Genomic DNA, 16,674 nt, shown 5'->3' on the forward strand with positions numbered 1-16,674 from the left:
TTGAATTCAGGCTTACTCATCTCTACGGTTACATTGGGCAGGTTCCTTAACATCCCTGAACCTCAGTTTTCCCATCTACAGAGGGTACCCAAAAAAAATATATACACATTTTAAGAAAGGAAAGAACTGTCTAAAATAACGCTGATGGTAACTACTTTTACCACCTCTTTTAATTGCAGAAGTCAAACGTGACTTGTATTCGTCTTTGATTATCAGTATATATTGAGTATTACAATTTTAAACGTTTTTTCGTTTCTTAAAATGTGTATACATATTTTTGCCACCCTCTATATAAAATGGGGGCAATACAATGTAACCCATGGGGCATCTCTCTTAATAAAGCGCAAACAACACTAGCAAGTTAAACATCATCAAGTGCTTAGTAAGTACCAGGCACTTTCTGTGCATTCTTACCACATGGTCACACTGTAGGTGCAGCTATCATCTTCATTTCATAATTATAAAAACCTTCCCCAGGGTCACCCAGCTAATAAGAAGCAGAAGTCTGATTCCACTCTTAACTTCAATATTATACAAAGGATGTGGAAAGTAGTTAACAGCGCCCAATGAATACTAGCTGCTTAGTAAATGCCGCTTCTTTCTTGGCTCCTTACTTCGTCCTTCTCTCCTGGGCTGCCTCCCACTGGGGAAGGATTACAGTGAACAGACAGACACGGAGATTCATGGAGCCTCAGAAGGAAGAGGCTCAATGCCAAGCTCTTAAGAAAGCTCATTTAGAGCAAATAGATTTTGGCTTCTCCTTCTATCAATACTTAAGCTCTTAAGGTTCTTCCAACTCCATAATTTCCTTCTCTGGAACCTACACAAAATCCTCAAAATGACTTTCAAAAAAAGCCAGGAAGTCAGGAATACTAAATAGCTTAAAAGTTTCAGATGTAATTAAGTCACCGCTAAAACGTCTTGACTCCATGTCATAGGAGAGCACTGAATTCGGAGTCCATCTCTCAGCCAGGCTCTGGCATTTACTCAGCAGAGTGATGCTGAGCAAAGCCACTTGCCTTTTCTGTGACTTCTTTTAAAATGTTGGTAAATGCAGACATAATAATCCTTGTCTTACTTTGTTTTAAGTTGCTAAGAGAATCACATGAGGAATGCATGTGAAAATACTTCACAAATTATAAAGCACTACATAAATGTGGGCAATTATTAATATTAACCAAAAGCTTATCAAACTTGATAAGAAAATTCTTGAACAAGGAAAACAAGAGCCAAAATGCCAAGGTGAGCAGTAAGTGGGAAGGAGGAGAGCCAGGTGGTAAAGAAAAACTAGCTGTCAGAACCCCATTTTCAGTGTTGGCAGTTAACCTTCAATCAATTTTATAAGGCCAGGAAATAGCCATAGTTTTAATTAAGTGTCGATGGTAGGCTCAGCAACATAAAATTTAATGGTAGGGAAGACACCAACTTAAAGAAACACAACTTCTTACCTCTCCTTCTAAGAAAGATATCTTTTCTAAAAGCTGCAATATTAAGAGCTGTTTCTGTTGCACCTTTTTCTTTAATGATTCGATCTACAAAGAAACAAATTGAAAATTGTTAGTCAAAAATATAGAATTGTACAAGTTAATCAACTAGAAGAGATGCCTTTGGTTTTCATTTAAACAGAACCTACCCATTGGTTCTTTGTGTTTCAGGAACAGTATTCACATGAGATACTCCATGCAGAGGGCAGTCAATGCCCAGGTAAGGTTGGGACATCAGACATTAGATTGGTGTCATTAGGTTTGTTTAACCTAACCTACCCACACTGATACTGCTATGTAACCCCTACTACCAGCCTATAGGTATCCCAGAGAACATGCTTTGGGAAATACAGACACAACTCTACATAAAATAATTGTTCAGCTTAAATTTATGAGGCACCCAGCATATCAAACCTTCAGCTCTGTTATTCCTGGTAGTACATTCATATTTGTTCAACCAGGTGTCAAAAATTTTGGTCTGGGGAAAGCGTCACTGTCACTGAAAGTGCTAATGAAATTCAGAGGACTGGGGAATCAAGTAGCCAAAGGGAAGCAGGGAAGGCTTCCCAAAGAGAGAGACTTGAGCTGAACTTTCACCTTTGTTTTTTTAATAGATATGTTCTATCTTAGACTACTCTTTGTCTTTCATTCACATATCAGGTCTCCGTAGATAAACTGTAGGCTCCCTAAAAGCAGGAACCAGGGTACTATGTACCAGGCCACGTTTTGGACGCTAATGGGAACAGTGTGTAGGTTCATTAAATAACTTGTGATATTTGAAGAATGCACTACTTTTCCCCACTATCTTGTATATTAAACTTTAGCATTTGCAAAATCTTTTTAATCACATGCATTTTTAAAAAAATACCACTCAGGGCGAAATTACACAGTTCCTATAGAAGGGAATCTAGCAATACCTAGAAAAAGTACAAAAATACAATTGCATTTTACCCTTTGACCCAGCAATTCCAGTTCTAGGAACAGATCCCAAAGACACATTGGCCAACATAGGAAATGGACGAGCAAAACTGCAAAGAAATCTCTCATTCACTCGAAAAATTGTTAGTAGTAACATTGGTATCAATAATAGTTTCAAAATAACATTGCTATTTTGAAACTATTTGATGTATTGTAGTATAATGTTTGGAACCAAGGTTTTTAGTGTAAGAGAAAGAAATGCAAGTATGAAATCCAAGAAGTAAAAGGAGTTTATTAAATTTGAAATAAAAATATTAGTATGAACTTATCATCTTTTCTTTTCTTTTGTTAAACATGCATTTCCTAATTCTGTCCACTGAGAAAAATTAGAAACAACAATAAGCACATGTATATCCAGATCGTGGCCTCTAAATACCATTCCTCACCAAAACTACAGACTGTTTTGAAGGAATGGTCCATTTCGAGGGGCAAAAAATATACTACATGAACCCAAGATACCTTATTATGCCTGAAAACAAGGACATGAAGGGTCTCCCTTGAGCCAAGCATGGGACAATTTGAGCATCAAAAAAAAATAATGAATGCAATTGAGTAAAACACATGGAATATATATAACCCTGAGTGTTTTATGATTCTTCAAAAACAAAAACAAAACAGCAACAACTCATTGGACATCATTGGAAGTGACAAGAGCACAAACCCCTTATTTAGAAACTTGGCAATTCAGAGAAAAGAGTTAAGTCGTTTATTCTGCCTTTTTTGTACAAACAGCATTTTGAGATTACTGAAAATTCCTAGTTTATGAGGGAAAAGTCCTAGTTTATTCTTCTTTTCAGAAGAATTCCAGTTAATAAATGCGGAAAGAATGACAGATTTAGAAAACTCCCCAGCGTGCAATCCCTGTGAAATAACTGACTTAAGTAGCCATCATTAATAGGGGATGAGTTGCAAAGCTGATAAAGAACTTTACAACTGTGTTTGGGGCTGAATCCACGATCAGCCTTAACATCACCCAAAGTGAGACCATCAGATATTATGTGTCCCTGAAACGATACTAAATGAATCACATAGACACAGCACTACCATGAAGTAGTTTTGCCTCTCCCCACACACAAAAAGTTGAAACTGCGTCTAGTCAAGCTTCTAGAGCTAATAAGGAAACAAAAAGTCAAATCCAGAATATGGGAACTTTTATAGGACAACTGACTCAGTTCTTGCAATGCCACTGGGGGTGGGGGGTGGGTAAACTTGGAGGAGGGAGAGGTAAATAGAGAGCAGCATGCTCTAGGTTAAAAGACCAGAAACATAACCACCAAATGTAATGGCCCTTCTCTGTATGCTGATTGGAACAAAGCATCAGTAAAAAGACATTTCAGAAAAATTTATCACACACTGGTCATTAAATGAATTATCATTAATTTTGGTAGGTGTGACAATGGCATTGTGATTATATAAGAAAAGTCCACATGTTTTAGAGATGCAGAGTGAATTATATAGGAAACATATGCAGAATGTCTGGGGTTTACTTTAAAATAATTACACAGAAGGGAAGAAAAAGAGAAAAAGAAGGGGTAAGTAAAGCAACGGTAGCTAAATCTTGCTATTTGCTGAATCTGGGTAATGAGTCTAGGGAGCTTCGTCAATTATTCTCTCTGTCTTAATTGCATTTGACATTTTTATTATAAAATATTTTAAATTCCACTTGGTGTCAAAAAATATAATCCTTCAGCAAACCATACAAAATAGAATATAACAAGAAACAGACTTAAGAAAAACATGTCCAGTGTTGATAATTAAAGAAATAAACAATTAAAAACAGTAGTGAGTTACTCTTTAATACCTATTAAATTTGCCCAAAACTATTGACTAAAGAAATCAGTGTTGGAAGGGCTGGGAGGGCAGCTACTCTTTTGTGTTGCAGGTGGCACTGTAAATTAAAATGGCCCTCTGGGCAATTTAGCAGTAAATATCAAGCGCCATAAAGCTGTTCGTACCCTCTGACCCACTAATCCCTCTCCTGGGAATTTATCCTAAGGATATAACTCAGATGTAGGAAAAAAACTATATATACAGAGATGTTCTTGCTCCTATTATTTATAATACAGAAAATGGGAAATAACCTTAATGTATAGCACTAAAGGAATGGGTAATAAATTATAGAATATCAATTTGATGAAATATATTATACAAACACTAAAAACAAATATATTGCACAATGGAAAAGTGTTTACAAAAAGCCCCAAGGGACAGAAAAACAATGTTGAAGGTAAAGGCTAGAAGAGAAGTTAGATAAATAAAATCAGTCTGGGGTTGGGGTAGGAGTCTGGGCAAAAAAATAACTAAAATTGTTTTGTTTCAATTTCCTTTGATTTTTATAGGAAGAAGTTTCAAAAATCATACTGATACTGTTCCTCATTCCTTCCTATAGTGTTAAGATTTTTTAAAATTGACTTTTACAATCTTTAAATGATAGGCAAAATGAGTACTGAAATGAACTAAAATGTTCCAAGAAGGTCAGGGATAACATTTCATCAAATAATATAAAAAGTGACTTCACATACACAAGTCACACTGTCTCTGAAGTAATCCGAGTGGTTTGTGATTCAAGAGAAGCGAGAGATGTGGTTTGAATTCACCCTAGACAACTCATAGGATTTTCACTTTAAAAAAGAAACAAATCCAAGGCAGAGATATGATCTAGATAAAGAGGTGAGGGGAAAATTCTGGGAATTCTAAGAGAACAGTGGGTCGATGCTAGAGTGAAGAGGTACCTGGTTCTGGGGAGGAAGAACAGGCTGTGGGAAGGATTTGGGGGTACTGAAGCTTCTGACCTCAGGCTCGTGTTTTCTAGCCACTGCTGCTTCAAGAAGCAATTGTGCTAAATGAATGCTGTGCATGCACATTTGTTATCAGCCTAGAGCATTTCTTACAGAACATCTTGCACAGTATATTCTGTGACCAGGGATGACTTGTTCAGATTAGAGGGAAAAGGACACTAAGACTGGCAGGCAGTGCATGGCCGGCCCCTCGTGCCCTACAAGGGGTGCCAACTTTGAATCCCAACTTAGTCTCCCCTGGAGTCTGGCCCTGGAGCACATCCCATGCCTTCTCCCAAGTGAGTACTCAGTTTCTAAAATAAGCGGACTCACCTGTTTCTGGTTTTGATAACGTTTTAGGTAAAATCTGACTCCCAAGTCTTTGGCTCTTTTTCCACAACTGCTAAATCACACAGTTGTGTGGGAAATGGTGCTATTTTTGACTGCCAGCTTCAAAGAGCCTTGAAATATTGTCTCCTATAACACCTAGCACATGATAAACTCTCAAAAAATTAGCTACTATGTTATTATCGTATTTCTCCCTCCCTAGACTGTGGTCTTCTTAGTAAAGAAGCTCTCAGTAAGCTTAGGGCAAAGACCTTGGTCATCTTTATGTTCTCAGACAATGCATGAATGAATCAACCATCCATCCATCCATCTCTAAACCATCCCTCTCTTAGACTAGAGGCAAGCTTGTCTGGAACAGACTCTTGGAGGCCCTGATGGTGAACCAAGGTGGATGTGGCTCCAAAAGCAGCCCCTCAAAATCAGGGGCCACCCCAAATCTGGGGTACCATACAGCTGGGATATAAGTGAAACCCCCCTGGCACCTTGGCTCTCCTTTTTCTGAGTGTTTAAGTTTGTAAATTTGACCTCAAGAGGTGCCCTTCATGAAGCTGCATTTAGGTCTAGCTGTCACCAGGTGGTGGTAAACGACCCAAGTTAGCAGGCTCAAGTCAGGACATTAGGAAATGAGAAATCAGATGTCTGTCTTTGCCAGACATCACCTGTTATCCACACAAAACATAATCTTGTTGCAACACTTAAATTGAAATAGCAACTAGTAGACCCCCTTATAGAACAAAGGGAAGAAAACCCTTTGGTAAAATCTGGAAGCTTTTAACTGATGTTAATAGAAGTTTTTCTAACTTTTATCTCATTTCACATATTTTTTGGTAACTCAAACTGAACATATGTCTTGCAGCCTAGCTGACCATGCAGGATATTAGATCTCTGAGACTACAGGCCAGTTTGATATTTAAGGGGGTGGAGGGCCTTCAAATTTCTTAGGATTGATAATGGATTTTCCTCACATTAGCTACCATTGAGTTACCTGCATGGATGGTCTGAGCTTAGCAATCCCTCTTATCCATAGCCACACACTGGAACCACCCAGGAGGAAGATTTTATAAAATACAAACTTCTAGGCTCAACACCCAGAGATGCTGAATGTATCACTCTCCTACTTAAAAACCCGCCTAAGCTGCTAATATTCAAACCTCCTAGCATGGACATCAGGCCCTTCTGCTGTGGTCCCACCTGATCTCTCCAGTTTCATTTCATGCCTGCAAAGAACCCTACCTAAGAGCCATTCCATACTGGCAGCACTCCATGGACATACAATGGTCCTGCCCCCAGGCCTTTGCATAGACTGTGCTTTTACCAGGATGCTTTTCCAGCCTCCATCCCCTTCTCTGCCAGGAAACCTCCTGCTGTCATAAAGTACTCAACAGTCACTCCCAGCCCTGCTCTTCCCAAGTTCTTCAGTCTGGCTTCATGTCTCCTTCCTCTGTTCTACCTCAGCCCTTTGAGCAAACCCCTGATAGGAAACGTCACTGTCACTACCATCCTTTGTTTACATCTTGCCCTTCCACTAGACAGCAAACCCACCTGGAACAAACATTTAGTGTATCAATGACCCAAGATGAAAGAGCAGTTCTCTGAGGAGGTGAAATCACTCTTATCAATCCACACATTTTTATAAACGGCTTTGGAAACAGATTACTATAGTGAAAGGATTCCTCCCAAGTTGTTTTGAAAAGAGCTTGTATGTCAACCAGAGCAAAATGAAATTGAATAAAAATTTAGTAAGGTCCTGTTATGGATTCAGAGCAATCCTGGAGATTGTGGGGCTTCTCAGCTTCCTGGAATTTTTTTCCATTAGTGACAGATGCGTAGGACACAGGTCACTTGTGTTAGATGACGGAATATGATACAGCCCTATAATTAGAATTATGTGAGTAATACTCAACTGTGCAAGACTCCTGAAACGTAACTCAGTGTTACAGTTAGAGATGTGAAGATAAATTAAGGAATCTAAGAAACGGCAGCAGCAAATAAGTATTAAATTCTAGACAGCACCTGAAAGGTTTTTTAAAGAAATTGTACTTTGGAGTTTCCTTTTACCAGCTGGCTAATGATAATATACTCGTATATGGAAAATACCTTACATAAAACAGTAAACACACTGAAACAGAGCACGATTCTAGAAGGCATATTAAAACTGATGGTCACATTGAATGAAATTATTTAAAATCTTCTAAAGGAAAGGGAATTAGATCTTTTTTTAATCCAAAACGTCTAAGTTTTTTATTTTATTGTTCATTTTGTTTTCATTCCAATTTTAAAAATAACCAAAAAAGTGCCCACAGGCACTTTTATTCATAATCAGGGTATGAGGGCTCCATGTATGTGTGTGCATGCGTGCACACCGGTGTGTGCACACCGATCGTGAAACTTGACACATTTAATACAATTTCCCAACCTCTATTACCAACACCCCCACTTTGTTACTCCTTCCCAGGGGCCTTCACTTAAAAAGAGTTCCTACTTTAAACTGCATTGATGAAGAAATAATTCATTTTCCCATTGAAAAATATATCCAAGATGAATAACTGCCAATCAAAGCTTCTAATCAAAATGAGATAACCAGGGTTCTGGATTCTACGTCAAAATAAAGCAATATGACACTTTACTGTGAGTCCCTGTAGACTTTTCACAGGAAAATGATGCTATTAGTTTATTTGAAAATTTTACAAGAAAATACCTTGAAGATTCCTCATTATTGTTTTCAAAACTCCTAGAGATCCAGTGAATCAGTGAACTGACCAGTGCAAGGATGGAACAGAACAGGCAAGAACTTTCTAGAGCTCACTCAGGACTTCAATCACCTTCTCCCTTTGCTTCCTATTGCCCTAATAGGTCCTTGTTTTCAACCTAAACTTTGTGATCTGGCAAATAGTTGTCTCCCTTGCCCTCAACAAAACAGAAATCATGTTTGATACTCAACTATAAAAAATGAGAATAATTGATATTTTATACTCTTCCTCTGAAAAGGCTTTTATTTTTGCCACAGTTTCTCTTAATTCTATTTTAGAAGTCTTGTAACACTGTAATTTCAGAGTTATGTATTTTTAAAGTGCATTCTCCTTGATAAAAAACCACCATAGTAATAATTCAAAAAAACAATAAAGTTACCCACTTTTCCTAAAAAATAATAAAACATCAGGAAATATGACAAGATCAGAATCTGGCCGGCACTAATGCAGCATGAAAGAACAGTTTAAAAAGGACAAGGAAAATGGTACATTATCTCATTTTGGGGGCAGTGAAGGAAATGAATTAAGGCCACAACAAAACGAAACTGAAAAATTGCTAAATGAAGCTCTGAGTAGGGAAAATGAAAAAATCAATGAAGGAACGGAGGGAAAGAGGTACATTTTTCATCTTCATGATGCTTGATTGGGTTTGTAGAAATTCATTTTCAATTAATGTGTCTTGTGGCATTCAGCCAGGCTAGATATGATCAGGGCACATATTTTAATCAATTTTTTCTATTAAGTTTGAAGTAATATATAATAATAGAGCTATAGCATTCAAAAGGATCAGCTGAAACTGGACTCTGAGGTGAAATAATCTAATTTCGTCTGATTTCTATCTTATATTAAAGGTAACCCAACTTCTCTTGAAGGAGAGGAATAGCAACCTGAGTCTCCTGAGTGCCTAAACATGACTGGGCTGTATAAATATCAGGGTAGGATGAATGAACTGGCTTTGCAGCCTGCTTGCTTTTGCAGGAAAGGAAGAAAGAGGGGTGCACTGTGCACCAGGGCTTTCATTAGTTATTATTCTCAGAAGTAACCCTAAGAGTGGCCATCCCTACAGAGGAGGAAACTGAGGCTCCTAGAGTTTCATGATCAGTTCCTCCCTCAACAATCACCTATGATCATATCTGCATTGGGCCCAGTGTTAGATGCTGGGAGCACAGAAAGCTAGGAAGACTTGGTTTTCCTCAGGAACAAACATCCTGTGAGGAAGGCAGGCAGTAAATGGGGAAAGAAATGTACAAGAAAGTGCAATAAAGGCAACAGGCAGACTGATATTTGGTACCCACCCCCTGACCCCAATACAGGATGCACCTGCCAGCTGCTGATGGTGTGAGGGTTCAGACCACAGGGCTAAAGAAGGTGACCAGCTCATCCCAGCTTGCCTGGGACTTTCGAGATTTTAGTACTGGAAGTCTCATGTGCCAGGAACTTCTCATTTGCAGGCAAACCAGGACAGTTGGTCATGTGAGAGCTCGACATCTCTCTGCTGTCAAGGCCCAGGCTCTTTCATTCACATCACACTGATGTTCAGAGGTTTGCCTCCATCCTCCCTGGCTGATTACCTATCACTGCAATGCTACCCGGCAATTAGGCGAGGCTGGGAAGGATGTTGGCAGATGATACCTTCTTTGACAAAGGATGTGCTGGAGCCCTAAGTCCCTAAGGTTGTTCTTTTTCCCTCTGTGACTTTAGAGGAGGAAGGTGGAATGAAGAAGTGGGGAAGAGGGTTTGCTAAGCTTCTCTGTGCTTCCCTCGATGGATGCAGTATCAGGGACCAAAGAACATACACTGAACTGGAATATCCAGGGAGAGAACCCTTTCAGACTAACGTAATGAGATGATTTATATGGAAGTACCCAGCTCCACACCTGGCACAAAGCTGGGAACTGAGAAAAAAAAGGATCCTCAAGTTCAAGTGCCCTGAGATATGGACCCTCACTTGCACTGGCCAGGGCTCTCGCGGGAGCCTCCTAGCTGCCCTTCCTGCCCCTCTTCCCTCCTATTTGCCCACCGCCCCATGCCAGAGACATCATGCCAGGGCTCCAATCGGGCAATGGTGAGCCATTCAGGAATTTGGAGCAAAGTAATAACAGACATTTTCTTGGCTTAGTGCTGACAACCCACCATGATTGGTTTCAACCTACATTTCCGGCCTCTTCATTACGATTTCCTCCTACAGTCCAGTCAAACCAGATTAGTGCTCCCTGAACTATCCCATACACCCTGGTCTCCACGGCTTTGTCGGTGTTGTTTTTAGTTTATTCTGTATCTTGTCTGGCCTGTCCCTTTGCACCCATTCAGTCCCTGCCTAGAAAAAATCCAATCCATCCTGCAAGACTCAGTCAAATACCACCTCCTCCCTAAAGACTCCCCACCCACACCAGAATTAGTGAGCAGTAGGGCACTGGGCGAAGCATAGCCTGCATCGGATCAGTCACTCCTCATAACAACCCTGAAGCAGATGCTACATACCATTCCCATTCTGTTGCCAAGGAAACTGATTGGCACAGGATACACAACTTGCTCAAGTATATAAAGCCCCGTGAGGAGCAGGGGTAGGATGCAGAGCCAAATTTCACTCATTCGAGGTCTATGAGCTTAACCGCTACTGTCTCCAGTTTCTTTGCCCCAGCACACAGCCCGTACCCGTGATGAACACTTATTATATTCTGCCTTGAGTTTTAACAGGCTTTAATGTGAGCACAGAGGCAGGAGAATGAAGACAGTGGCACAAGGGAAACAGCTCCAGCTTGATAAAAAAGGACTCAGTGAGGCAAGAATGGACCATTCAATAAATGCAGTTAGAGAAACAACCTTTACATGAGCTCCCCCTGTTCATACCATATATACAAAAAATAAAATCCACATGGATTATTCTTTATTTGTTCAATAAATATTTATTGAGCACCTCCTCTATGCCAGTGATTATTCCAGGGGTTACGGATACAGCTAAGAACAAAACAGACAATAGCCACTGCCCTCAGGGAGCTTACAGTCTAGTGGAGGGAAACAGACAACAAATAAGACAACAAATAAATAAGCAAAACAGATAAATGTAGAATGTGTTACCAGACGACAGGACAGATAGCTATGGCAAAAAAACAGCACAGAAGAGGAGAAGAGGTTGGAGGATATGAGTTGGGGTGGGGGTGTAATTAAAGACCTAAAGATGAAAACAGAGCTCTAAAACTATTACAAAAAATATTCTTACGACAAACAAGACAACACAACACAAAAAGATTGAGACTTTACACCAAAATAAAAACTTGTATATTATACAAGACACCATAAACAAACAAAAACCATTGATGTGGAGAAGACAATGGCATCCAAATATTTTCTGATAAATGATGAATATTGATAATACACAGAGCTCCTACAAATGAGCAGGAAAAAAAAGATAAACAACCAAACGGAAAAATAAACAAAAGATACAAACAGCCAACTCATAAGGGTGGAAGCCTGAATGGTCAATAAGCTTATGAAAAAACGCTCAACCTCTCCAGTCATAATGAGTAGTAATCACGCTGACACAAATTAAAATCAAAACAAAGAGATTCTATTTCACAAATGGCAAAAATTATAGTCTAACAGTGCCAAGAGGTGGTGAGGATGTGGGGAAATACGCCTTCCCATACATGACAGGTGGAAGCATATGTGTACTTTGGAAAGAAATTGGGCAAGATCTAGGTGAAGGTGAAATTGTGCCAACCTGAGGCTCTGGCACTTCCTCCTCTAAGTCCATTCCCTAGCTAGAGATGCACAGAGACACATTTGGTACTGTTTGTAACAGAATAAAAATTTGGAAACAAGGTAAATGTCTATCAATAAGATACATTACAATATATTCACATAACGGAATATGAGACAGCCATTCAAATGAATAACTTAGATCTATATGTAACAATATCAAAAACAAAATTGGGAAAAGGAGTGAGTTGCAAAATATATACAATAAATTTTACTTATATATTATTTTAAAAATTACATACATTTTTAAACACATAAACTAAGCTATATTCTGATAATAAATATATATGTTGTAAAACATGGAAACATGGTCTGGATAGAGACCAAATTGCCCCTGGAGAAAAAGGGAGGGGGAATAAGGAAAAAGATCATAACTGAGGAGGAATAAAAAGAGAACCTCTTCTTTGTAATGTTTTTCTTTTTATTTAGAAAAAAATCTGAAATATGCCAAAATGTTAACACTTGTCAATTTTAGAGAACAGTACCAGGCTTTTTGTTTTTAATGGTTCTCTAAAATTTTCCATATTTGAACATTTTTTCCAATAACAAAAAGAAGCAAAGAACAAACGCAGGCTTTAGAGTCAAAGATCTGGGTGTGGACCCAGCGCCATTATCATTTGCTAAGGGACGGCCAGCTACTTCTTTTTTAAGACTCTTTAAGTCTCAGTTTGCTGGGCTAAAATAAAAGGTGGGGGTGGCTAACAATACCTCCCACAGAGGGTTAAGGTGGGAATGCGAGATCTAGATGCATAACCTTGAAACATCCAATAGCTGGTAGTTACTTGGACAGGAGCGCAGCCTCACATATTCTCTATGGCAGAACCTGGGCACCTAGTCTCTAAGAAATATTTCAGAGCCAATTAGAAACAATCAACAAAGAGAAACTGGATTCAGTGACATTTACAAAAAAAAGACCTTCTCCCTTGAAAGGACAATTTGTATTGTGAATACATTCATCAGTGCATGTCATACCATGAACCTGCAATATTCCTTTCTATAATGCGTAGGAAAAAAGGCTCCTATATGTCTGTGCTCTCTGAGACCTTCTAAAAACTTTACATTTTAGCTAAAGTATCTAAGATTTCAAAATAAAGTGAATGATATAACGTTAAATACTAGAATCTGAAACTATAACATTTTCATTTACCCTAAATAAATTCTTCCTCAAACTTCTGAGCAGCACTCTTGGGTCGGGCGGGGCCTGAGTGGCCAATGGACAGAATTGCAAACTTAAGAGCCCAAGGCTAATGATCCCATTAAAGGGAGGAGGAGGCGGAGGATGTGAGCACCCAACTCTGATCTGATAAGCAACAAGTCAAGTTCACACCGTATCACAATCCCAGCAACAAAGGGTGAATTGAGGGGCACAGACAAGGGCAGGGGGGAGTGGGTGGAGGGAGGTGCTATCAGGCTGGGACCCAGATTGAGGAGATCACCAATTAGCCCAGGACCCAGCGCCAGTCCTAGGAGGAGATGCATGAGGCGCCGAGGGCATGAAATTTGGGGGGCACTCGCAGGGTCCTGCGAACAACCTAGGCACCTCTCCCACTCTCTGTGCACAAAATAAAGCCTATCTGGCTTTCAAGTACTCTGTAGCCCAAAAGAGGGAAGATGGTCCAAGGGCAGGAGAGAAGCTCCTAAGGGTGGCCCGCTTTCAAGTCATTACATTCCCATGTCACACTATTTCATTTTTTGAATCTGGGTAACGAATCTATTCCACTAGAACAAATACCAGAAACTTTTCCAACAGAGACTTAGAAAAACGTGAGGGCAGTGAAGGTATGTATCCCTAGACACAGTGTAGGTCACGACGCTAGAGTGACATCTAGACTAGCGATTCTCAGACCCGACTGAAATCTCCCTCGTGGAAGTCTGGATACCCAGCAGAGTATGTGGGAATCTGCACTTAAACAGAGTGTAGGTTAATGCTTTAACAGCTCATTACTGGTATGGAAAATTCTTCACCTGCTACCTTTCCCATCCTCTGCCGGCTTGCATAAGCTGAGCAGAAGCATCTAAAACGAAAGACCAAAGACAACTATTGACAAGAACACATCTACTTGCCCACTTTGCTACGAGGAAGTAGTGGGAGTGGAGAACTGTCCAAAGTCTAAGTGACGCGTGGCCCCTTAATGAACTTAATCCATAGCCCCGTCTACAAGCTTATACAGGCTACGACCCCCCAATGACTATTTCTACCACTGCTGCTGCTACTGCTAGTTTTCAGCAACACTGTTAGGTTTTGATGAGATACCAGCACGTGTGGCTGTCTCAAGAAGACATCCATAAAAATAACTCAGGCATGGTGTCTATTTCACTTTAATATATTTCAGCCAAATATATTTCTCTCTTCAGCAGATATGCTTCTCCTTTTCAGGAAGGTAGTTGAACTGTCTATCCAGGCAAAACGTCTGTGGTGATAGAAGCCAACCAAACTTTTCTTAAACGAACAGGAAGGGTGCTAAGTTGACCAGTGCCGTTCATCTCTATTCAGAGACCTCCTCAGGGCCACCTCCCACATACACATATAATCAAACTGCACGGGCACGTGGCTGCTTCTGTTTTTTCTGGGGTGTGATCTGCTGGGGAGCACTTCCTTCCTGGAGCACTGCAGTTCTTCAAGCCCGCTTCCCATCTCCTTAGCAGGTGTTCTCAGCAGCTTTTCCATCTGTAAGGCTCCATTTCCCAAGATCTTAGCATCAGCCTCCACCTGGCACTTTCTGAATGATATTTTAGTACAATTTTTCATCGCAGTTCCTTCTTTGGTGTCTAGGAACCCAAGTTTCTAAAAATACTTTTTGGATCTTTGAGTTCTCTTGACTCTGCAGTGTGAAGTTGTACACGCTGAGGTAACAGTATTTGGTGTTTTCAAAAAAGAGAGCCCTACATGGTCACATTGTCCTTTCAATAGCATGTCCTTCCTGTTTTGTCCATTAGCTCCTCAGATACATGCCACCTCTTCCCAGCAGAGAGAGTGCAAGTGTTCTTCTAATCACCAACCATAAAAGGAATTGCTTCCAACCCAGAGCAGGCTACCATTTTATCATCTTCCAAAGAGCCGGAGACTAAATCTGGAGAAGAGTTCGTGTGACATGATCTGGAAACAGTTCAATTGAGTGGATTATTAGGGTGGTGGGCTCAGTGCTATGGCTCCTTTCTCTTACCCCATTTAGCTAATTATCAGTGATGGAGAGTCATCTGAATCCTCTAAACACAGGCCTTTGGCAAATGTACATTTGTGGTGCACATTTCAGCACATCTCACAATAGTTTTAAAATAAATCGTGTGCTGACAAATGGCTGATCCATTCAAAATGGAAGATTCTCAGGATGAAGAGAATTTAAATTTTTAAAATCGCTTTGTGTATAAAGTCTACTCAAAGGACTAATGGCTAAGCTAGAATGCCGCACAAAGCACAGAAAAGTTTACCCAAAGATCCCATTTGGCTCACAAGACTCAAAGGAGAGAAGGGCAACCCTACGTATTGGTGAAGAAATGAACCCAGCTAGCCACTTTTGCTTTTAATTCATTTAACTTTACTTTGGGTAAACACAGCAGGAACCCACCCACCAGTAAGAATAATAATAGCGGCTAATATGTGTTGGGTATTTCCTATGTTCCAATTAATATGCTGTATTATATATATAGCTGATCCTTTAATAACACATGTCTGAACTGCATGGGTCTATTTACACACAATTTGTTTTTTAATAAATATGGAAAATGTATTTTCCCTTCCTTATGATTGTCTTAATAACATGTTCTTCTCTCTAGCTTGCTTTATTGTAAGAATACAGTACGTAATACACATAACATACAAAATGTGTTAATTGACTATGGTATCGGTAAGGCTCCAGGTCAACAGTAGGCTATTACTAATTAAGTTTTTAGGGAGTCAAAAGTTATACGTGGAATTCCACAGCATGAGGTGCTGGCTCCCCTAACCCGCATGCTCTTCAAGGGTCAACTGTACACCATCTCATTTAACTCTTACAAAAAGTCCTCTCAGGTGGATACTGTTATTAACCCCATTTTACAGACAAGAAAACTAACTTTTTGAAACTCCCACAACTAGTAAATGCAAGTCGGTCTATTTCTAAAGCCCATGTTCATCTCCATTTCCTAGACCACCTTTCATGTTACCCATAAAGGTCTCTCACTGAACTTGTCTCAGGTCTCTAAATGCACAGGATGCATGCAGACTCACGGCCTGGGAGCTAAGTTATGGGGAGCTGAAAAAAGAGAAGAGCAGCCCCACTTTGCTGACTGGCTCAAGAGCCAGAAAGCAGTAACACAAACCTCCACTCTCAGAAGAGTCATCTATTCTCCCTGACCTAGTTGGTCTCCCCCGAAAAACTGTTGTATTATAACAAGAGAATCACTCTTAAAAAAATCTAAGGCATGATAATTAAATACTTTCAAAACAAGTTAAGAATTGCAAAAATGTGCTGCTTTGTCTTGCCCTTGAGAAGCGGTCACTGTTAATACTGTGATTTCAACAAGATCCCATATCCTTCTCTTTCCAAGGAGAGAAAGTGTGGCCAAGTGTAAGGTCTTCTGTGTAGACAGAAGTGGGTA

General features: G+C 39.8%; 1 protein-coding gene across 2 annotated transcripts in view; it reads right to left on the reverse strand.

Moving 5' to 3' along the window:
- The window catches only part of MYZAP (myocardial zonula adherens protein), an 87,877-nt gene that overhangs the window by 20,839 nt on the left and 50,364 nt on the right, over positions 1-16,674 (reverse strand). Inside the window, exon 11 of one of the 2 annotated variants that reach the window (XM_033107811.1) lies at positions 1,449-1,532. In XM_033107811.1, coding sequence (XP_032963702.1) covers positions 1,449-1,532 — 84 coding nt within the window. Of the gene's footprint in view, positions 1-1,448; positions 1,533-11,477; positions 15,194-16,674 lie in introns of those variants that run through there. The other variant, XM_033107812.1, reaches the window with a different exon arrangement.

Source organism: Rhinolophus ferrumequinum, chromosome 6, assembly GCF_004115265.2.
Source record: "Rhinolophus ferrumequinum isolate MPI-CBG mRhiFer1 chromosome 6, mRhiFer1_v1.p, whole genome shotgun sequence".
NCBI lineage: Eukaryota > Metazoa > Chordata > Mammalia > Chiroptera > Rhinolophidae > Rhinolophus > Rhinolophus ferrumequinum.